At 37.3% G+C, this 22487-nt stretch overlaps 1 protein-coding gene and 1 pseudogene across 9 annotated transcripts in view; both read left to right on the top strand.

Moving 5' to 3' along the window:
• Nucleotides 1–22487, top strand: part of PCDH7 (protocadherin 7) — a 509559-nt gene that overhangs the window by 68988 nt on the left and 418084 nt on the right. For 5 of the 9 annotated variants that reach the window (XR_009549043.1, XM_060188237.1, XM_060188236.1 and 2 more), the window contains exon 2: nucleotides 6219–6278. The exons of the other annotated variants lie outside the window; for them this stretch is intronic. Coding sequence is in view for 4 of the 5 variants with exons in the window: in XM_060188237.1 (XP_060044220.1) it covers nucleotides 6219–6278 (60 nt within the window). In the remaining variant the exon portion in view is untranslated. The remainder of the gene's footprint in view (nucleotides 1–6218; nucleotides 6279–22487) is intronic. 9 annotated transcript variants of the gene reach the window in all.
• On the top strand, nucleotides 15393–16156 carry LOC103110127 (cytochrome b-c1 complex subunit 10-like; annotated as a pseudogene).

The raw sequence follows: 22487 nt of genomic DNA, 5'->3' as shown, positions 1-22487 counted from the left end.
TATATCATGGACTATATTATTTCTTTACATTTTAAAACTTTATTTATATTATCATCTTCTTCTTCTAGCGTTTGCCCTTCTTCCGTAGCCAGGCAACAGGTCAGGTTGAAAGCTGTCAGGAGCTGCTTATTGCTGGCTTTGAATCTGATAAAACAGAAAAAAATTGAGGAGGAGGAGGAGATAGGGAAAGAAGGAGAGAAAGACACTTGCAGCACTGCATCTTTGTTCATGAAGCTTCCCCCTGCAGATAGGGATGATGGGCTTGAACCTGGGTCCTTGTGCATGATAAATACATGAATTTAACCAGGTGCACCACCAGTTGGCCCTTTATACTTTCCTTTCAATATGTTTCCCTTTACTTTCCCCTAGCTGGAGTACCAGTAAAAAAACATTTGTGAATAATCATACAATTCCTTTACATATTGACAATTAAGTGTAGACACATTCAACAGATATTTGAACTTAATCTACATCAATTACATAGATGTTTGATTTAGTTTTGAAGCACCATTAATAAAATCATGGAAGAAATAGTCATATATGTGTATATATATGTATACATATATATATATTTCTTTGTTTATGACCTTGAGGTTTTTTGAAAATTATAAATAGCATACCTATTCCTACGTGTGAGCATTCAAAGTAGTCTTGTTGAACTATTAATCCCAGTCTCTCAGTTTCTTTTTCCTAGAATTATTCACCAATTGTTGTCCATGAGGGTCTGGAAATGAAGGCCATAGCTATGATCAATTAATGTCTTAGTGAAAAAGTATGCTAATCAAGTCCCCCATTTATTTTAGTCTCTTTGTCAAGAAATGGAAACTGAGTGAAATACAGAGATGGTATGGTAGAAAGTGCTCCTAGGAATGATTTGGTTTCATCTCAGCATGTGTATGTGTATGTGACTTGTTGCCTGGGTGATAGAACAAATTGAGGAAAGAGGCTGAAAGGCGAAGACAATGGCTATGTCTACACAACTTTAACTGAATTGGAGCTGACTGAAAGATTGGTTTGGTCTGATTTACTGGAGCCTATCTCCTCAGTGGCAGTGACCTGAAAATTGCTTCCAGAGCCATTTTAATTAGCTGATTCAAATCAAAACAAGTGCATCCATCTCTACCAACAACAGTTTTCTGAATGGTGATTCCTAAGTAATTCTCCATGAAATCAGTATGTGTTTTCAGGTATGGACTTTCTTTTTAAAAATAAATCTTTAATACTGAGGGGAAAACCCCATTTTTCTTGGGTTTATTAACAGGTGGATATTAGTGTACAGGTGAATTTCTTACTTTTTTTAATCTTTATTTTGAATAGAGACAGATATTGTGAGGGAAGGGGAAATAGAGCGGAAGAGACAGAAAGAAAACATGCAGACCTGCTTCACAACTCCTGAAGCTTTCCCTCTGCTGGTGGGGACGGGGGCTTGAACCTGGATCCTTGTACAATGTAATGTGTGTGCTTTACCAGGTGCACCACTGCCTGGCACCCAGATGAATTTGTTCAGTATATCAAGTTTAAGACTATCTGAATGACTAAAGAAGTTGAACTTACTTTTAGAGTCAGTGTGAAATGACAGTTAATTTCATGTCTTACCATTTTTATAAGAGATTTCATCATATAATGAAAAACTGTGGTTACAGTATTACTTTAACTACTTAGTATTTCTTGGGAATGCTCTCAAGTTAAATATGTGTCAGACTGCTCTTAAAAACAGGACCTGAGTGGCTGTGGCGTTGTTACAGTGACTAGAACATTAGACTTAGATACTTGAAGTCCCGAGGTTGATCCCCAGCAATGCATGTGCCAGCGTGATGCACTGGTATGCTCTCTTCTGCCTCTCTCTCCCTTTCTTTCTCCCTTCTTTTTCTCCCTCATAAACAAATAAACAAATATTTTAAAAAAGAAGATAAAAATGAAATATTTTAACATACAATTTCTTGTGTTTATAAAAATTTGCTTTGGGGAGTTGGGCGGTAGTGCAGCTGGTTAAGCACACGTGGCGTGAAGCTCAAGGACCAGCTTAAGGATCTCTGTTGGAGCACCCTCCCCACCTGCAGGGGAGTCCGTTCACAGGCGGTGAAGCAGGTCTGCAGGTGTCTGTCTTTCTCTCCCCCTCTCTGTCTTCCCCTCCTCTCTCCATTTCTCTCTGTCCTATCCAACAACAACGACATCAATAATAACTACAATAATAAAGAAAAGGCAACAAAAGGGAATAAATAAATAAATATGTTTTAAAATTTGCTTTATTTAGCACCACAATAAGCCAGAACCGGGTCTTGTTTTTGAACTTCTGTCTGTGAGTGAGATCATCCCATATTCCTCTTTCCGTTTCTGACTTATCTCACATAACATGATTCCTTCAAGCTCCTTTTATCTTGAAAACAGATCAGAAGGGAAAACACAAAGCAGAACTTGGATTGACTTTCTGTATTGCGCCTAAGTAAAAGATTCTGGGGTGGGGTGGGGTGGGGCGGGTTCAAGTCTTGGAACATGATGGCAGAGGAGGACCTAGTGGGAGTTGAATTGTTATGTGGAAACTGAGAAATGTTACATATGTACAGACACTGTATTTTTGATGTTGTTGTTGTTGACTATAAACCATTAATCCCTCAATAAAGAAATTTAAAAGGTGGAAAAAATAAATACATTGACATAGACAGATAGTGAATCAGTCCTTATGAGTGACCTTGGAAGAACTACTGCAGTTTTCAGTGGTATGGAATTTTCAACAGTATGGAATTATAGCTCTATTATCTTACAATATGTAAATTAATATCAGATAAGGGATAAAAATTTAAACAAAATAATAAGCCAGAAATGAGCAGTTCTCTGGCCTTTTTTTTCACATAAAAATAAAATAATTCTTTACTTAAAGGTTAAAACTTGGGAGTCAGGTGGTATGCAGTGGGTTAAGCACAGGTGGCACAAGGCTCAAGGACTGGCATAAGGATCCCAGTTCAAGCCCCCGGCTCCCCACCTTCAGGGGAGCCGATTCACAGGTGATGAAGCAGGTCTGCAGTATCTTATCTTTGTCTCCCTCTCTCTGTCTTCCCCTCCTCTCTCCATTTCTCTCTGTCCTATCCAACAACAATGACATCAATAATAACTACAATAATATAACAACAAAGACAACAAAAGGGAATAAATAAATAAATATAAAAAACTTTAAAATAAGTTAAAACTTAAAAATTTCCTCATAAAAGTGGCTATTATGTGGGAAATATTAGAATGTTTTAATATGGACAGCCTAAATTTGAGAACTATAGAAAAAGCAATATGCTCATAAAAAAAAAAACATTGACAGCTACACAAACAAAACCAATTCCATAATCTAACATCATGTGATGAATAAGAGAAAGTCAGAGATATCCACCTTATTTAAAAATATTAAAATTTACATAAAATAAAAGTATAATGTGGCAATACAATGTCCTTAACTAGTTGTCCCCAAATGTGCATTCATTTATTAATCCAATTCTCTTTGAGATTTAACTGTGCTGAAACATATTGTCATAATAAACAGACTGGATACGTCGTTTGCCCTTGTAGAGCACACTCTAACCTTGTGTAGGATATGAGGTTTAAATGTATAACTTTAGAAAAAATAGTTAAATGAGGGGCCAAACACTGGCACAATGGGTTTGACTTAACACACTCTACAAAATGTAAGGACTCTTGCAAGAATGCCGGTTCAAGCCCCCAGCTCCCCCACCTTCAGTGGGATCTCCTCACAAGTGGTGAAGCAGTTCTGCAGGTGTTTATCTTTCTCTTCTCTCTGTCTTCCTATCCCTTCTCAATTTTTCTCTTTCTTATGCAATAAAATTGAAAAATTTGGCCACTTGGAGAAGTGGATTCATAGTGCAGGCATTGAGCCCCAGCTATAGCCCTTGAGGGGAAAAAAATAGAAAAGAAAAATGGTTAAATGGTTGCTAAATATCCTCACAGCATAACATTTATAATGAGATGATGATCAACTTCTGTCTTGTTGTGTATTACATTAGACAGTTTTGGTTTTTAAAAAGTATCCAAATGTTTCAAATGTTAAGTTTTCACCTGTCCAAATGGTTTTGACAAGAAAATGTAAAACTTTCAGGCTCTGTGGTCCCAGTATTATCGTAAGTCAGAACTGAGCAGTGCTCTGGTAAAAATAAGTGAATGAGGGTTGGGTGGTGATGCACCTGGTTGAATGCACATTATAACACATAAGGAACTGGGCTTAAGCTCCCAGTACCTATCTGTTGAAGGGAAGTTTCATAAGTGGTAAATCAATGCTTCTGGTGTCTCTCTGTCTCTCTTCCTATCTATTTCCATCTTCCCTTTTGATTTCTCTGTCTCTATCCAAATAAAGAAATAAAATCTAAAAAAAAAAAAAAAAAAGGGAATCCGGAGGTGGCGCAGCGGGTTAAGCACACCTGGCGCAAAGCACAAGGACCAGTGTAAGGATCCCAGTTCAAGCTCCCGGCTCCCCACCTGCAGGGGAGTCACTTCACAGGTGGTGAAGCAGGTCTGCAGGTGTCTTGTCTTTCTCTCCCCTCTCTGTCTTCCCCTCCTCTCTCCATTTCTCTCTGACCTATCCAACAACAACGACATCAATAACCACAACAATGTTTTAAACAAGGACAACAAAAGGGAAAATAAATAAAATTTTAAAAATTTAAAAAATCTAAAAAAAATGTTTTTAAACTCATTAAATAAACAATACTATAGATATTTTGACAAGCATGTTTGCTTGTACAATTGGCTAAATATTATGTTAACATTTAAAATTGGTAGAGAAATGACATACTTTATTTTTAGGAAAAGTATTTTTTTATTTAAAATTAATATGTTTTTTTAAAAATAACTTAAACTCATAGTTAATGTGTTTACAAATCTTTAATTGGAACAATGTTTAAGTGTTTCTGCTCTTTGGATAGAATGATTGTCCAATTAGTTACTTTTCCACATAGTTTACTCCTTCTTCTTCCTCCTCCCCCTCTTCTTTTTCTTACTGCCACCAGGGTAATTGCTGGAGTTAGGCTCCAGCACTATTAATCCACTGCTCCCAGAGACCTATTTTTATTTATTTTTTTCCTAAATTTTATTTGATAGGATAGAGAGAAGTTGAGAGGGAAGGGGGGATAGAGAGAGGGAGAGAAAGACAGACACCTGCTGACCTGCTTCACTACTTGTGAAGCAGAAACCCAGCATCTGAGAAGTGGGGACTCAAACCCGGGTCCTTGCACTTGGTAATATGTGCACGTAACCAGGTACGCCACCGCCTGTCCACCTACATCATTTACTCTTAAAGATGAATTTGGTCAATCAGTGAAAGAAATAAAGAATATATTTCTTTTCTAAATGATTTTTTTGTGTGCTGATTTTTTACTTTAAAATCAACTGAACTACTTGAACCTAATTCTTGGGCATGTGTCCATTTGAACTGAAGCATGTTTTCCAAGGAAGTGATTCATTTTCTTTCTGTCACTATTCAGACTTACTAAAGGCAATCCTTTGCATACCTTCTGACAGGGAGAGCAGATATTCGACTCTTGATCTTATTCAAGTTTAGAGGAGTATTTAATACTATTTAAAACGAACATTAACACTAACACATTTTGAAAGACTGTTTATCGCCGTTTTGATTTGTGCAAACTAGATATAAATTTGAAAATTATTGCCCTTTTCTGGGGCATGACTTTGAAGAGAACTCTAATTTACTCTTACCTAGAGACCAGGAAGCCATTTGTTAATAGCCTGCTAATTGGTCTATAAAGAAACTGAACCCTCTAAAATTTCATTTGAACACTAGAAAGTAGCTTGAAGGGCATGAACTAAGGCCCCTGAGATCTTAGGGCTATGTAAGTTATAAAAGCCCAACAACAAAATGGCCATCCTATCCTTTTTCGTGTTTGTGACATAAACAGTATCGATGACCTCCCTATTCCATTCTTCATAGCCTGGTATAGCTTGATGCCTGAAGCACAGTTATTTCAGTGTTTCTTTTACCATACCAAATGTCTCTTGTCAGAGACAATAGCCATAGGAGAAGCCAGAAGTATTGATTTAGGTGCCCTGAGGTTGTTAATTATAGTGAGTACTGTTAGGACTTTAAGACTTCTGAAAGAAGAAAGAATACCATCTGCCAACATGTGCATCCCAGTCTTTGGAACTAGGTTAGCAAAACCCTACTCAGATCCCTGTAAAGCAGATATATATTTTTGTATTTTTTGTAGGTGTATACAGTGCAGACCAAGAACCCCCCTGGCCACATTGAGGAATCGTGTAAAATCAATGTATGTGCTCGTAAGTGAAACATATGTAATGCTCCAACTCTGTATGTTGGATCCTAAGAGGCCTGAATTTGTCTTGGGTAAAAAGAGATCGATTCCCAAAAAGGCAGGATCACTAGCTGATTAAAATGAAGCTCAGATATTGAAGAAAACAAAAAATGGCTTTAAAATACAATCTCTACTAAAAAGAATCAAATTATACTTGGTGAACAACTGAAAAATAAGTCAGCTCTCAACATGGAAAAAAAGAAGGGATGTGAGAGAGGTTTTGCAATCGTATCAATTACTTGGAGAAGCAGAATCAGGTATCATCATACTCAGGAGTATGAAAAGAACAGGAAGGAAATCCTTTTTCTTCGGTTTGCACTTCAGTGGATTCAAGCAAAGAGTGGAGTCATATATCCTGTTATGGTTTAGAGTTAATAGTGTGGACATGAGTGTAGATGTGATTTCTTTTGCCTTGCTTGAACTAACTGAACATATTATGTAGGAGCCTGTGCTAGATCAACAAAGAAATGGACGTGTATACCTCAGGACTGAGTTCCCAGAAAAGCTGACTGTGTGATAAAGACATTATGAAGAAAAACTTCTGCCAATCAGGGAAAGTGAGAAGTAGTGAACATGACAGAGAGAGGAAAAATAAATAAATAACCTGTAGGTCATGCTGATACTTGTTGGAACAAGGTTTTTCATGGTGTAAAAGCAGAAGATAAATCACAGTGTATGCCACAGAAATTTTACAGAATTTCTGAAAAACAACAACAGCAACACATGAATGTTCAAGGAATGTATGGCCATTATACTCAAAGGAATCTGGCCTTTTAAATGTGTGGTTCTATGCAGTATGCATACAAGGGAGGACTCTTTTGTTTTGCTTTGTTTTGTTTTGTTTTAAGGATGAATTGCATGCCGGAAACACATCTTTGCATTATCTTATTCACTTAGTTGGAGATACTGTACAAATATAGTCTGGTTTTTGTATGGGTGTGAGTGTATGTGTATGCATTCTTTTTTTTTATATTTTTTAAAATTTATTTTCCCTTTTGTTGCCCTTGTTGTCTTTTGTTGTTGTAGTTATTATTGTTGTTGTTATTGATGTAGTCGTTGTTAGATAGGACAGAGAGAAATGGCGAGAGGAAGAGAAGACAGAGGGGGAGAGAAAGATAGACACCTGCAGACCTGCTTCACCTCTTGTGAAGTGACTCCCCTGTAGGTGGGGAGCTGGGGCTAGAACCGGGATCCTTACTCCAGTCCTTGTGCTTTGCGCCACCTGTGCTTAATCCGCTGCACTGCCTCCCAACTCCCTTTTTTATAATTTTTATTTATTTGTTATTGGATAGAGACAGAGAGAAATTGAGAGATAAGGGAGATATAGAGAGGGAGAGAGACAGAGAGACACCTGCAGACCTGTTTCACTGCCTGTGAAGCGACTCCCTTGCAGGTGGGGATCCAGGGGCTCAAACTAGGATCCTAACCATCCTTTTACTTTGCATCACGTGTGCTTAACCCGCTACCACCTGAATCCGGAGTATGCATTCTTATGTGTATTCAAATGGAAGGAAGTAAAGCTTAAGGACTAATATTTGCACTTTGCTTTGCTACCTAGAATGTAAAAACGTAGGGTAAACTGTCTTAAGCCATCCCATATATGTTATTATTAAAGTTCATTCACAAAGGAAGCAACTTTAAAATAGAATGACTACTACAAAGGTTTTCCAATTAAATATAATATTGAATGCAATTGAGCCATTTAACTTAGGGAGGTTCCAGTGTCTTCAAATAGAGAGTAGGATCCTGTGGAATTAGTTTGCAGACAGTTGGAAAGTTACACTGTTTCAGGCTACTTCGGTTAGTGAGAGAGGATGAGCATCAAGAAGTGACTTTGGAAAAAAATTGTGTTCTAATGATAACCTTTTAATTCTACGAATAAATCACGTGCATTTAAATAATCTTTTTTTGCAGCCCAAATGATATAATGAATAATCATGATTACTATAAATAAGATAGTAAATATTTAAAATAGATGACATATTTTTGAGTCACCATGTGCCATAACAATTTTGAAATTGTTGTTCTCTGGTGTTTGTATTACTTTCTCTTTATCTTGATAATTGATTTTCTAGTTGAAGTTTTTACCTCTTCTTTGTATGTGACAATCAACTCAAGTTGGTACCCTACCTATTACAGGGATTTTTGTCTTATTTATGCTATGAAAATAAGTTAAATGTAAAAAAAAAGAAAGAAAACTGTGTAATTCTATTGCACTGAATATTTTTCTGTTACCAGAATAATAAAAGAGTAACTTCTTCTTCTTAAAATGCCTATACTTTCTCCTTTAATAGTCTCATAACATATTATAACATAAAATATGTTCATTTTTCTGTTTTTTTAAATAAATTTTCTATATCTTTGTTACAGGGATAAGAGAATATCATAAACAATTATAGTGAGTTCTTGCCCCCTTTTAGAGATTATTCCGCAAGGGTAGGAGCACAGATTTTTGATAAGCAGATTCTTTATCAATTAAATGTGAGAGCAAAAAGCTTACTTTATAATTTAATTTAAATTTTCATTTTTTGTAACTTAATAATGATTGACAAGATTGTGGGACAAGAGTGGTATAATTCCATACAATTCAATTCCCACCACCAGGGCTCCGTATCCCCTCCCCCACTTAGAGTTACCCTATTCTGTATCCCTCTGGGAGTATGGACCAAGACCTTTTTTTTTTTTAATTATTTTTATTTGTAAAAAGGAAACACTGACAAAAAAACACTGAATAAGAGGGTGCAACTCCACACAATTCCCACCACCAGAACTGCGTATCCCATCCCCTCCCCTGATAGCTTTCCTATTCTTTATCCCTCTGGGAATATGGACCCAGGGTCATTATGAGGTGCAGAAAATGGGAGGTTTGACTTCTGTAATTGCTTCCCCACCGAACATGGGCATTGACAGGTCGATCCATACTTCCAGCCTGTCTCTCTCTTTCCCTAGTGGAGTGGGATTCTGGGGAAGTGGGGCTCCAGGACACATTGGTGGGGTCCTCTGCCCAGGGAAGTCTGGTTTGTATCAGGGTAGCATCTGGAACCTGGTGGCTGAAAGAAGAGTTAATATGTAAAGCCAAACAAATTATTGACTAATCATGAACCTAAAGGCTGGATTAGTGCAGATGAAGATTTAGGGGTCTCCATTTTGTATATAGTTAGTAGGCCTATTTTAGGTATATTCCAAAGGGCCCATGACTCTTTATGGGGTGCAGAAGGTGGAAGCTATGGCTTCTATAATTACTTCTCAACTGGACAAGAACTAGACCAGAGCACAGAGACCTAGAATTTTACACACCCCCTTTTAAAGGAAGTATAGCATTCAGTTATTTCTGATTAGCCAATACATATTTACATGGTGCTTTGTTATTTGCTCAGGTGGTGAATACCACTGCTTCAAAGTGTTCTCAGGTTCTTGGGAAATGTAGTTATTACATGTTTTCAGGCATCCAGATTAATTCACCTACTCAATACTGAATGACCCTAACATCTTAACAATTTGAGAAAAAAGCACCTCCTAAGATCAAGAGAAAAAAAATGCCAACAGTAATTTCTAAAGTTTGTGAGCAAAAATATACTCTACTAGCAGCAATTTTAATGTCAGACGACTCCCCTTGCTCTGCCACTAACCAGCCAGACTCAATGGATAAACGTTTTGAGTTTTCAAGTGCTCAGTTTTCTCAATTATAAATGATAGACTTAGACTGCATGACCAATTTTAAAATTTCGTTTCTTTATTTCCAAGATCTCAATAACTTCCACATATTACCATATGACATATTTAGTGCCTATCATGATAATACTACTGAATTATAATATGCATTATTATTTAAAGGAGTCACATTCTATTTTCCATTTATATCGGCCCAATGGGTAAGACCAAGAGAAAACATGAATTTACTGTTACTGTCATATCTTTAGTTTGGCTGAATAGAAGTATGTACCCAGGTATAATCATGTTCTGGGATCAATACATTCCATAGAGTTAACTGAGCCAAGTGACACTCGAGTCCACTCAATTCATAATATACTAAAATCTTTTTCTTTACTTTTCTTTCTTTCTTTTTTTCTAGACTGAGTTGAATATATTCTCTGGCACAGTATTAAAGTGCTAGAACCAATTTTTCTTACCACACAAGGGTTGATCAGCACATAAAGGTCTCCCTGACTTCAAAGGCATTTCTGGATTCAGGTCAGCTTGGTTGGGTTCAGAGGGGAAGGACACAGTGGTCCCTGATGCTTATTGTTCTTTCATCTAGGTGTAATTCTCTTAGAAGAAGCAACAGGCAGAGGAGTCTTGCAGTGGTTATAATCTCCCCATTTATGTTTAGTTGCATACTGCCTCACACAGAAAAAAGGCACTTTTATTTTCATTTCCTGCTACTTCTCCATCTGAGAAAGGTCAGAAGAACAGTAGGAAGCAAAATAAAAGTAGATATATTATACTGACTTGTCAAAAAAGATTCACTTTCAAAATCACCGGAGTGGTACGAGTCATCCTTAGGGATCCTCAGGGGGATAATTGATCACACCCTACTCTTTCATTTAGACAAGCCCTGGGCAGTTCTGGAACTACTTTGTATAACATCATAAACGTCTGTCTGTTTACTTTTCACTTTGCAAGATGAGAAATCAAGACAGAAGACTTGAAGATTTCACTTACCAAATCTCCCATTTCCCACTATCTGCAAAATAATTTCTAATCTTTGTTTTTTGCCTTGCTTCTAACTACTAAAAAAAATGAAAAATGAAAAAAAAAACCCAATTTGGCTTTAAAGAATGGCAATATAAAGCAGTGAAGCACTTGTGAATAAAGATTAGGAACTAAAAGTTATATTCATAATCCATTATCTGACTGGATTCTTATGATTAAAAACCATACTCATGCAAAACAAAATGAAACCAAAAAGGATATTACTAAGGATTAAAATACTTGGGTTATAGATGATCATTATTACTATTATTTTTAAGTGTTATAATTCCATGACCTATTTTAGTAAATGAAATTCAGTTGAACTGATTTTAGTTTTCCTTTGATATTTTTTAAAATTTAAGCAACTATGAGTCGTCTCAAGAGTAGGTAATATATAAATTAATCAATAAATTAGTTACTCTAATGCTGCTGTTGTCATGACCTTCACTTTGCAGATGTGGAAAATTAGGGCCAAGGGACTTTAAAAAAATGTAGAAAGCTGAATAACTGGGAAAAAAATTGCAGAACATGCACTTAACAGATGGGTGTAGGAACCTTCTGAAATATTCAGTAGATTTTGTTTAAGATATCCAGAACTGACTTTTGCCAATATTTATCACTTTGGTGTGCAGAACCAAGGTTGAGTTTCTGTGGGGCTTAGGAACAGCTATTACCATAACTTTAAAGAATGTAGATTACTGGGACCGGGTGGTGATGCACATGTTACAGGGCCCAAGGACCCTGGTTTGAGTCCTTGGTCCCCACCTGCAGGGGGAAAGCTTCACGAGTGGTGAAGCAGGACTGCAGGTGTCTCTTTATCTCTCTTTCCCCTTTCCATTTCTGACTACCTCTATCCAAATAAATAAATAAGTGTAGTTAAAAAACATAAAAAAGAATGTAGAGTACCTAAATTTAAGGGCATGTTCAGAAAACAGACACGGCCTGGGAGGAGAAGATAATGATTTGAGTGGAGGCCATAGTGATTCACACATCTTGTGAAGGTATGAGAATGTACCCCTGAAATCTTATAATTGTTAAAAACACTGTTAAGTCACTAATAAAAAGAGAAAAAAAAATTTTTTTTTGGAGCATAGAGTTTACTTCGGCAATCCTCTTTCACTTGTCTCTGCTCTATTATTGCAGTCACCACTGTCTGATCACTTAAGCATGGGGGTATAATTCCTACATTTTGGTTTAGCATTTATAGTTTTGCAAATTATCCACCTGTATGCAATTAAATTTGGTCTTTCTGTCTCATAGTTTCTTGTACTAACAAAGAGCCAGAGAAGCAGAGGGATTTTATTTCCCTGTACCCTATATAGGCCACAGAGCTTTCATGTCAAAACTGTTAAATGTGGGGTGGGGGTGGGGTTACAAGTTAAGTTTTGAAACTATATGGGGCTACAAAGATGAATTTTGTGGTTACTTGGATCATACCTCTGTAAATTTGAAGGAGCTAGATTTAGCATGTGTCACGTAGATAAGAAAAGCACATGGAAATATCGGATGAGTAGAATAGGCAGTCATCTTTGAATGCTGTAAACAGAGAACAATTATTTTCTAACTTCCTTGTTTCTGGGCTCAAAGTATGTTACTTAATTATGCGATACTTGAATTAACTTTTCAAAAATGAAGCCTACAACTTAAATTTGAATGAAGTGAGGAAAGTGGCAAGTATGTTCTCTGAACATGGCCGAGTTCCTAGTCTAATAGAATGTCTAGACAGGCAGATTAATTACAATGCCATATGTTAAATGGTAGAAAGCCCAGTCACTAAGATGTATGATGGGGTTCACACACTTGCAGAGTAAGTGGCGTAAGGGCAAATTACATATCTCTGTTTCTATTCTTTTGTATGATAATACAAAAAGAATAAGACAGATGTTCTCATAAATTAGTTGTGATTATTAAGTTGTATTTATCCAGTTGTATTTATGTGCACTGGATTGGATGATTCCTGGTAGTTATTAATGTTTTATTTATTTATTACTTTTTTAACCAGAGCACTGTTCAGTTCTGGCTTATTGTGGTGCGGGGGATTGAACCTGGGACTTTGGAGCCTCAGGCATGAGAGTCTGTTTGCATAACCATTATGCTATCTACCCTCCACCTTTTTTTTTTTTTTTTAATAATATAGTGGCTGCTAACTGAAATGTTTATGAACAAAAATAAGCTCAATATCACTGTCACAAGTGAAATAAAAAAAAAAAAAACAAAAAACACTTCACTGAGAGAGTAACAGCAGAGCTCTCAATATTCTCCATACACTATAGTGTGAAACTGAACTCAGTAAAATTGCACGGCTACAGGCCCTCCAGGGAAATTCGCCAGTTTCTGGCCTGCTACAATTTAAATCTTAGAGTTCTGAGAGCTGCGATTCCCACCTCCCACCCCTCCACCCCCGAAATAGACAAGTGGAAGGAAACTGTGAAAGTTGAAATCAAACCTTTGTCACAATCCAGTGATGAAACTACCTTAAAGGTCAAAGAACAATTTCTACAGATCCTTAAGTCATAGTCATAAGGGAATAAACTTCCTCTGATGATCAGGAGTGTAACAACAGTAATAGCCAGCTAACAAAATAGCTCATTTGGTTAGAGCTCTGCTTTGCCATCTGCTTGACTCAGGATGCAGCATGAGCGCCCCCTGCACTGAGGAAGATTAACTCTCTCTGGCTCTCTCCCTTTCTGACTAAAAAAAAAAAAAAAAGGTAAAAACTAAGAAGATAAATTGTCAGCTTATCTTAAAACCTAAGATTCTCGGGAGTCAGGCGGTAGCACAGCAGGTTAAGTGCACGCAGCACAAAGCACAAGGACCTGTGTAAGGAGCCCGGTTCGAGCCCCTGGCTTCCCACCTGCAGGGGTGTCACTTCACAGGCAGTGAAGCAGGTCTGCAGGTGTCTGTCTTTCCCTCTCTCTGTCTTCCTCATCCTCTCTTCATTTCTCTCTGTCCTATCCAACCACGATGACAACAATAAAACAACAAGGGCAACAAAAGGGAATAAGTAAGAAAAAATTTAAAAACAAACAAACAACCTAAGATTCTCACTTTTAGTTGTTGTCCCTTGCATATAGCTGATAGTACTACAAATGATGAGGACTTTATTTTCAAAATTCTGCTCTAGGCAGAAAATGGACTGCATAAAAATGGGTACTGTTTAATATCTGCTAAGCCAGTGTAGTTCATATATAGCATAAACATTAGCTGCTTAAGCATATTGCAAAAGATAAAACAAGTAAACAATCCTTGAAAAGGCTGTGCTGCCTGTTTAAAATAATTTTTTGATAAAATTTTAAATAATAAATGTGACTATGGAAATTGCAGGTCTTTGAAACAGCTCTGTATTATTGGGAATATATAACACAAGCACTTGAAAACTTAAAACAGATATGTTTTAACTTTGTATCACAGTGCAGGAACTAAGCATCTGAAAAGAATAAAGCCACTTTACTAGGCCATAAGTTTCAGTTATTTTATATTTTTTAAATGCAAGTGTTGACTATTCCATACTTTCTGGTAGTTGATAACTGCTATGATAATCTATCTTGTGCTGCGTTCTTTGAACTTCAAATGTGCTTTGCAAATTAATGCCATTAAAAATGAATTTCTTCTTAGACTGCATCCTTAGACATTAGGGGGAGAAGTGAGCATTTCCTATTTTAAAAGAGTGACATTTTGAGATCAGGTACAGCTCAGCCTCCTTTCTAATTGCTACTGTCCAGTTCTGTCAGTAAAAATTCTGTTTCAGCAGACAGTGTGTGTGTGTGTGGGGGGTGCTAATCTTTCTTCTCTGTGTCTTGCTGGTAAAGGCAGGTCAACAAAGAGGTGTTTTTTCTTTTTTTTTTTTCAGCCCTATGTGTCAGAGTCATGAAAGAAGCAGACAATTGGTATCTATAATCCAGAAAGATCAGAAACTGGCTGCCTCTTGGTAATATATTTCAAGAGCATAGAGTGTATTCTCACTTTCTGCAGATTGACTTTTTAAACTTCCTGCATATTTATTGAAAATCTGTCATATTTTTGAACCTGAAATTGAAACTTTATTGCTAAATCATGTAACTCAAAAGAATATGTGTGTGTGTGTGTGTGTGTGTGTGTGTGTGTGTGTGTGTGTATATAAACATACATACAAAAATGATGTTTTAATAAAAATCCCTTTTGTAGTCTGGGACATATGAGAGGTTGTCTAACAGATAGAGAACAGAACATACATGCAAGAGACATGATGAGACCCTAGATTTAATCCCTGGTACCACATATAATAGAACACAGCTCCAATCTTTCTTTTGCAAAAAGTACATATATAAATACATCTTTAGAACATACACTAAAATCTGGTCGCTGCGTGTGCACAGTGTGCCATCCAGACAGGCCACCATGCTGACCTGCTTCCAGGGGCCGCGATACCAGCTACTGGCCCAGAACTGGGCCTCCACGGCTGGCATGTGGGGCCGCAGTGGGCGCCGTGGGGCTGGTGTGGGTTATCGACTGGCAGCTGGTGCTGGACTGGGTGCCTTACATCAACTGGAAGTTCAAGAAGGACTGAGCGCTGCCCAGTGTGACCTCCATGCCTGACTGTCTGTCCGTTTGTCCGTCTATCCTTAGCCCCCAATCACACAGGACATTAAAAAGCTGCTCTGTGTGAAAACAAACAAACAAAAATCATACAATAAAATCTCATGGTAAATGGTCACATAAATGCCTTGCCTTTTTCATAAGTAAGTTTTGTAAGTTTATGGAGGATGCCTTCTGATTAGTTCTAACTTGAGAGATCTATTCAAATGAATACCAAGAATTCCCTAAACTGAGAATCTTTTTATCTTTCTTTCTTTTTATTTATTTATTTATTTATTTTTCTTTTTTTATTTAAGAAAGGATTAATTAACAAAACCACAGGGTAGGAGGGGTACAACTCCACACAATTCCCACCACCCAATCTCCATATCCCACCCCTCCCCTGATAGCTTTCCCATTCTCTATCACTCTGGGAGCATGGACCCAGGGTCATTGTGGGTTGCAGAAGGTAGAAGGTCTGGCTTCTGTAATTGCTTCCCCGCTGAACATGGGCGTTGACTGGTCGGTCCATACTCCCAGTCTGCCTCTCTCTTACCCTAGTAGGGTGGGTCTCTGGGGAAGCTGAGCTCCAGGACACATTGGTGGGGTCTTCAGTCCAGGGAAGCCTGGCCGGCATCCTGATGACATCTGGAACCTGGTGACTGAAAAGAGAGTTAACATACGCAGCCAAACATATTGTTGAGCAATCATGGACCCAAAGGTTGGAATAGTGGAGAGGAAGTGTTGGGGGGGGTACTCACTGCAAACTCTAGTGTACTTCTGTTTTCAGGTATATATTTTGCAGTAGTTTACGGATACGTGTGAACATATGCTCTCTCTCACAGAAACTGGTGTATATCTAGGTTATGGGACTTTGTTAGAAAGTGAACCACCTGAGATGGAATTAGAGTATACTATGAAAGGAAAGGTCTGATCTGAGTAATGAAGCTGAAGGGTTGTCATTCCACACGTGAAGTCTCTGGACACAGTCTGAAGTGAAGCATGTTGAGGTGGCAATCGTTGCGTTGGTTAGGTTGTGATCGGCAGATGCAATATTATTTGATATGGACTGGGAGAGGCATACTGGAAAGTGGGCCCTATCCAAGGGTTCTAGGACCGGGGGAAGTAGGGGCTCTATATTGGAGATGTGAGGTTCCTGCTGTCTTAGGGTTCAAAAAGGCAATCGATAGTTAATGTTATCATCACATTAATTGGTAATTGGGTTAACTTTGAAAAGTCCTTTAGTTAGGGTTTGCTGTACAGTACCCAGTATCTTGTATATAGCTGTGCTATTGGTTGCTTCTGATCTTTTTATCTTTCAATAGAACACTGTTAATATGAGGAAGAAGCTGAATCTATAATTTGAAGTAATATTTCTCAGCAATCATGTGCTCTTGCCACCTGAAACTACCATTTGGATTTGAATTAAAGAGCATGATAAGAGGGTTAGAAATTTGTGATTGGTTACCATGTGAAAATGACACAAAATTATAACAAAGTAATATAGCAACCTATCCCATTCAGTATAGTCTCTGCACCAGTTAATTAGCTGTATAATTAGCAGGATGCTTCATCTTATGACCTAAGTCATCCTATTCCCAGTGGGTCTAATGGCAACAATGAAAAAAAAAAAAAAAGAAAGAAATCTTCATAATTATTGTTGCTTACTTCATATGCCCCTAGAGTTAAATATATTTTTTGGAACCAAGGTGGTTAACTCATTGAGTAGAACATATATCTTGTATGTGTGAGATTCTGGGTCTAGTCCTTGAGATTACATACCTAAATAGTATCTAATCCTTTTCCATAAATTAAAAACATTGCTTTTTTTTTCAATTATAAAAAATAAAAGATGTTATTGCTAATAGGTGAAACTTAAAAAACAAGGATGAGAAGGCAAAACATAGTGGGAAACTTGGGCTGGATGTGAGAGGAGGTTAGAGGAAAAGGTTAAATGGGCTCTGGAGATCCAATGCAAATGCACTGTGTTGTAGGACAACCTTCATTGGTGGTAGGATCAGTGTGCAAACACCTTCCATAGAAAACTTAGAGATTATATCCATGTAACAGTAATTGTCCTGTAAATTATTACTTACCAGGGGGGGAAACATGGCTGCTAGGAGCAGTGGATTCCTCATGCTGATGTAGAGCCCCAGTGATAATCCTGATGGTAATAATAATAATAATAATAATATGAAATCATTACTTCTCGAATAAAACACTGTTTAAGTATTAATTTAAAAAATGATTTGGAGGTGACTTAGAGGTAGTGTATCTGTTTTGCATGCATAAAACTCTGAGTTCAGTCTTGGCATCACATGAGAATAGTAATGAGAATTCTCTGGATGATGGAGTGATAGTTTGCTTGCTCTTTCACAAAGTGAAATAATAACATATTAAAAGGTTGAGCCAAAAAGGGAAATCAGTCAGTGGTGGTACACATCCACCTAACCCTGGGTTTGATACATGAGGGAATGTACATGTATACTTTTCCTGACTCAAGAGTAGATTTTCAAAAGGTATTTGAATGCTTACAAATATTTCTATGAATTAAAAATGTAGGAAATAATTGCAACTCTGTCAAACGACATGTTTTTTTCTATACCAAGTGACCACAAATAAATGCCTGAGTGACTCAAATTTTGAAACATCAAAGACAATAACCTACTGTGAATTTGAGAGAAAAAAAAATTTTTAATTATAATTTTTAGGGTGATCATATTTTTGAATTAATGAAATTTATAGGGTCTGAGGACCACTGAATTACTTATAAAGGGCTACATTTTGGAAAGCTGCAATAGAACTCTGCTGGTGAACAGGAACAAGGGAAAACATGCATCTTAGAAATAACTTACTGTGTACATAACATGTAAGGAGTGTGTCAACCCTCCCCCACTCCCTAGTGAGAAGATATTCATATTGTTTGTGTTTGTCTTTGATACTTGAAATGCAAGTTTTTACCTAGCCAAAGATAGTTGTATGCCAACAGATTGGTCCTGCCATTGACAACAGTATAAATGGCCATTGTAGCCATGAATATTGGTGGCTGTAAAATATATTAACCCTTTTGGAGGTTTTTTTTTTTTTTTCTTCTTTTCTTTTCATCTTTTTTTTGCCTGCAGGGTTATTGCTGGGCTCGGTGCCTGAACCACAAATCCACTGCTTCTGGAGGCTTTTTTTAAATAAATATTTATTTATTCCCTTTTGTTGTCCTTGTTATTTTTATTGTTGTAGTTACCATTGTTGTTTATGTCGTCGATGTTGGATAGGACAGAGAGAAATGGAGACAGGAGGGGAAGACAAGAGATGGGGAGAGAAAGATAGACACCTGCAGACCTGCTTCACCGCCTGTGAAGCGACTCCCTTGCAGGTGGGGAGCTGGGGGCTCCAACAGGGATCCTTAAGCTGGTCCTTGCGCTTTGCGCCACCTGCCCTTAACCTGCTGCGCTACTGCCCGACTCCCGAGGCTTTTTTTTTTCTTTCCCTTTTATTGACCTTGTTGTTTTATCATTGTTGTGGTTACTATTCTTGTTATTTATGTTATTGTTGTTGGAGAGGACAGAGAAAAATGGAGAGAGGAGGGGAAGACAGAGAGGAGGAGAGAAAGATAGACACCTACAGACCTGCTTCACCACCTGTGAAGTGACCTCTCCTGCAAGTGGGGAGTGAGGGGCTCGAACCGGGATCCCTACACTGGTCCTTGAGCTTTGTGCGCTTAACCCACTGCACTACTGCCTGACGCCCTCTATATTTAAGAATGTGCAAAGAAATAAAATATTTTACAAATCTGGCTAAGATCCCTAGTCAAAATTTCTTCCCCATTCACTGGAATCTGTTGACTTCCTACTTCCTGGTGTTATAATTAGGCTATTGGTTTTCTGTTAAGTTTGGATACTTTGTAGATTTAAAATCACCCTCCCCCCTTTCAGAAGTTCTTCTGTAGCCTCTTTTTGCAGTTAATGTATGGATGCCATTTGCAACAAACACAAGTTTGGTTATTATGTGTTTCACAGATACTTTATTGTATACAGAATGAAATATTTATGGGAAACTAACATCACTTATGCAAAACCCCAAATTCATTTGGTTTCAATTTTGCCTGACTCTTTCCCTTGCCCAACATCTCAATTCAAATTGATTCGCTTTTATTTAGTAGACAGTTTTGTCAAATGGAATAGGAATAATGTAAAATTCAGAGATTTTTATAAAATGATGGCATGCAATTAATTGGACAGCTTTCTAAAATAAAGGCTCTTTGAATTTCCCATATCAAAAAATCAGCACACATTTGTGCTAGGATGACCACAAAGATATGTGATTTATCTTTACATCTTCAGATGAGTAGGAAGTTTCCATTCAATTTTTGGTGTCATTCCTACCTGAAAATTACATGATATGAGCATAATCTTTTGGTTTAGAAAAAAAATTATGAAGTATAATAAATTACTGTATTTTCTCTTTTCTTAGATCTCTTCCGAGTATCAGAATCAAAGGTATATATAAATCATGAGTTAAAAGATGCTTAAAGCACCAGTTGTGAATCAGTCTTAAGATGTTGGTTGTTATTTAATCTTACACATATTTAAATATATATACATATACATATTTATATAATACTCTCATGGCATTATTAAGAAATTTGGATGAATCAATATGTTATATAAGATACATTCCATATGGTAAGCTTTAGCTTATGTAATACTTATAGCATACTCTGCCATAAAGTCAGCATTTATAATTGGCAGTTATTATTAAGGGATGACAGAAACATGACCCAGATCATGTAGCTATTTACTACTTGAGGTTCACAAAGTGGTCTGCATACAATAAAGAGCAATACCTGTACCATAGGTAGCTCTTATCTGCTATGAAAAACAAAACAAAACAGATAATAATTAAAAAAAGGGAGTCGGGCTGTAGCGCAGTGGGTTAAGCGCAGGTGGCGCAAAGCACAAGGACCAGCATAAGGATCCCGGTTCGAACCCCGGCTCCCCACCTGCAGGGGAGTCGCTTCACAGGCGGTGAAGCAGGTCTGCAGGTGTCTATCTTTTTCTCCTCCTCTCTGTCTTCCCCTCCTCTCTCCATTTCTCTCTGTCCTATCCAACAACGACAACAACAATAATAACTACAACAATAAAACAACAAGGGCAACAAAAGGGAATAAATAAATTAAATTAAATTTAAAAAAAAAGCAATATGGTCTTCCAAATGTCTTAGAACAGTCATGAGGTAGAATGGAGTTAGAACTACAGGTGTACCTAAAAGCCTTTAGGTTCATGATTAATCAACAATTTGTTTGGCTTTATATGTTAACTCTTTTTCAGCCACCAGATTCCAGATTTTACCATGATACTAACCGGACTTGGACAGATGACCCCATTAATGGGTCTTAGAGCTCTGCTTCCTCAGAGCCCTGTCACACTAGGGAAAGAGAGAGAGATAGGCTGGGAGTATGGATCGAACTGTCAACACCCATGTTCACTGAGGAAGCAATTACAGAAGCCAGACCTTCCATCTTCTGTACCCCATAATGACCCTGGGACCATACACCCAGGGGGTTAGAGAATAAGAAAGCTATCAGGGCAGAGGATGGGATATGGAGCTCTGGTGGTGGGAATTATTCCCTTCTTATCCTATGGTCTTGTCAGTGTTTCCATTTTTTAAATAAATAAATTGGAAAAAAAATGCAGGTGTGTCTGATTTGAAACCTTGTTTTCCTTAATCTTTCAAGGGAATCTAAATTGATGTCTAGAAAATGTAACTGAATTCACATTCTTTACTTTAAAAAGCTTGTTGTTTAGCAAGCCTTTGAAAGGACATCTTTTGCAAGCAAAGTGCTAGCTAAATAGATTTATTTTGGTTTTTCAATGAAGCATGTTTCAAAGTTAGTTGTAGAAATTCTGAATCTATAAAAGCTTTATTTAAAAAAGGCCACACTTAGTGATTCCTTTTAATTTCTTTTCTTCCTATAATTTCATTAAATGTATAGTAATATATTTAACTTATATAATTTTTATTTATAAAATGGAAATATTGACAAGAACATAGGATAAGAGGGGTACAATTCCCAACACCAGAACTCCATATCCCCTCTGCTCCCTTGATAGATTTCCTATTCTTTATCCCTCTGAAAATATGGACGCAGTATCATTATGGGGTGCAGAAAGTGGAAGGTCTAGTTTCTGTAATTGCTTCTCTGCTGAACATTGATTGGCATTGGCAGGTCGATCGCTACTCCCGTCCTGTCTCTTTCCCTAGTCAGACAGGGGTCTGGGGAGGTGGGGCTCCAGGACACACTGGTGGGGTCATCTGCCCAGGAAAGTCAGGTTGGCATCATGGTAGCATCTAGAACCTGGTGGCTTAAAAAGAACTGAGATAGAAAGCAGAACAAATTCTTGGGTATAGTAATATTTCATATAGGATTGTCTAGGGAGCAGGCAGTGGTGGGCTCAGTAGAAAGTACACATTAGAGAGTTCACACTATGTAGGTGTCATATTTGAAAATGACACAATAAGAAAAGTTATCAGTTATCGACATAATCTTTGAGTTGATACCATGAGTATCATGGAGTTATTCATTCAAATAAAACTAAAAAATATCTGAAAGACGTATTTATTTTCCAGTATAGACTTCAGTGGAGCAATTAAGCAAGTTTACATTATGTCACTTTTATTTTCTTTGAATATTGAAATTATATTCATGAGATTTGTCCAGCTGTTATGTGTGCAGGGAGAACCTTTTTCATGGCAACAGTCCCTTTTCGACTGATACTGTATCATTTGTATAACCATTCATTTCTGTTTAACCACAAGATGTGGAAATGTTTAATTCCACCTTTCTTCAAATATTTTGCAGCATCTTTTTTTTTTCTATTAAATCGTTGTAAATGATATGTTACAATTGGTTCCATCTTCAGA

This window comes from Erinaceus europaeus, chromosome 3, assembly GCF_950295315.1.
Source record: "Erinaceus europaeus chromosome 3, mEriEur2.1, whole genome shotgun sequence".
NCBI lineage: Eukaryota > Metazoa > Chordata > Mammalia > Eulipotyphla > Erinaceidae > Erinaceus > Erinaceus europaeus.
Note: the sequence above shows the minus strand (reverse complement) of the source record. Positions and strands in the feature narration are given on the sequence as shown.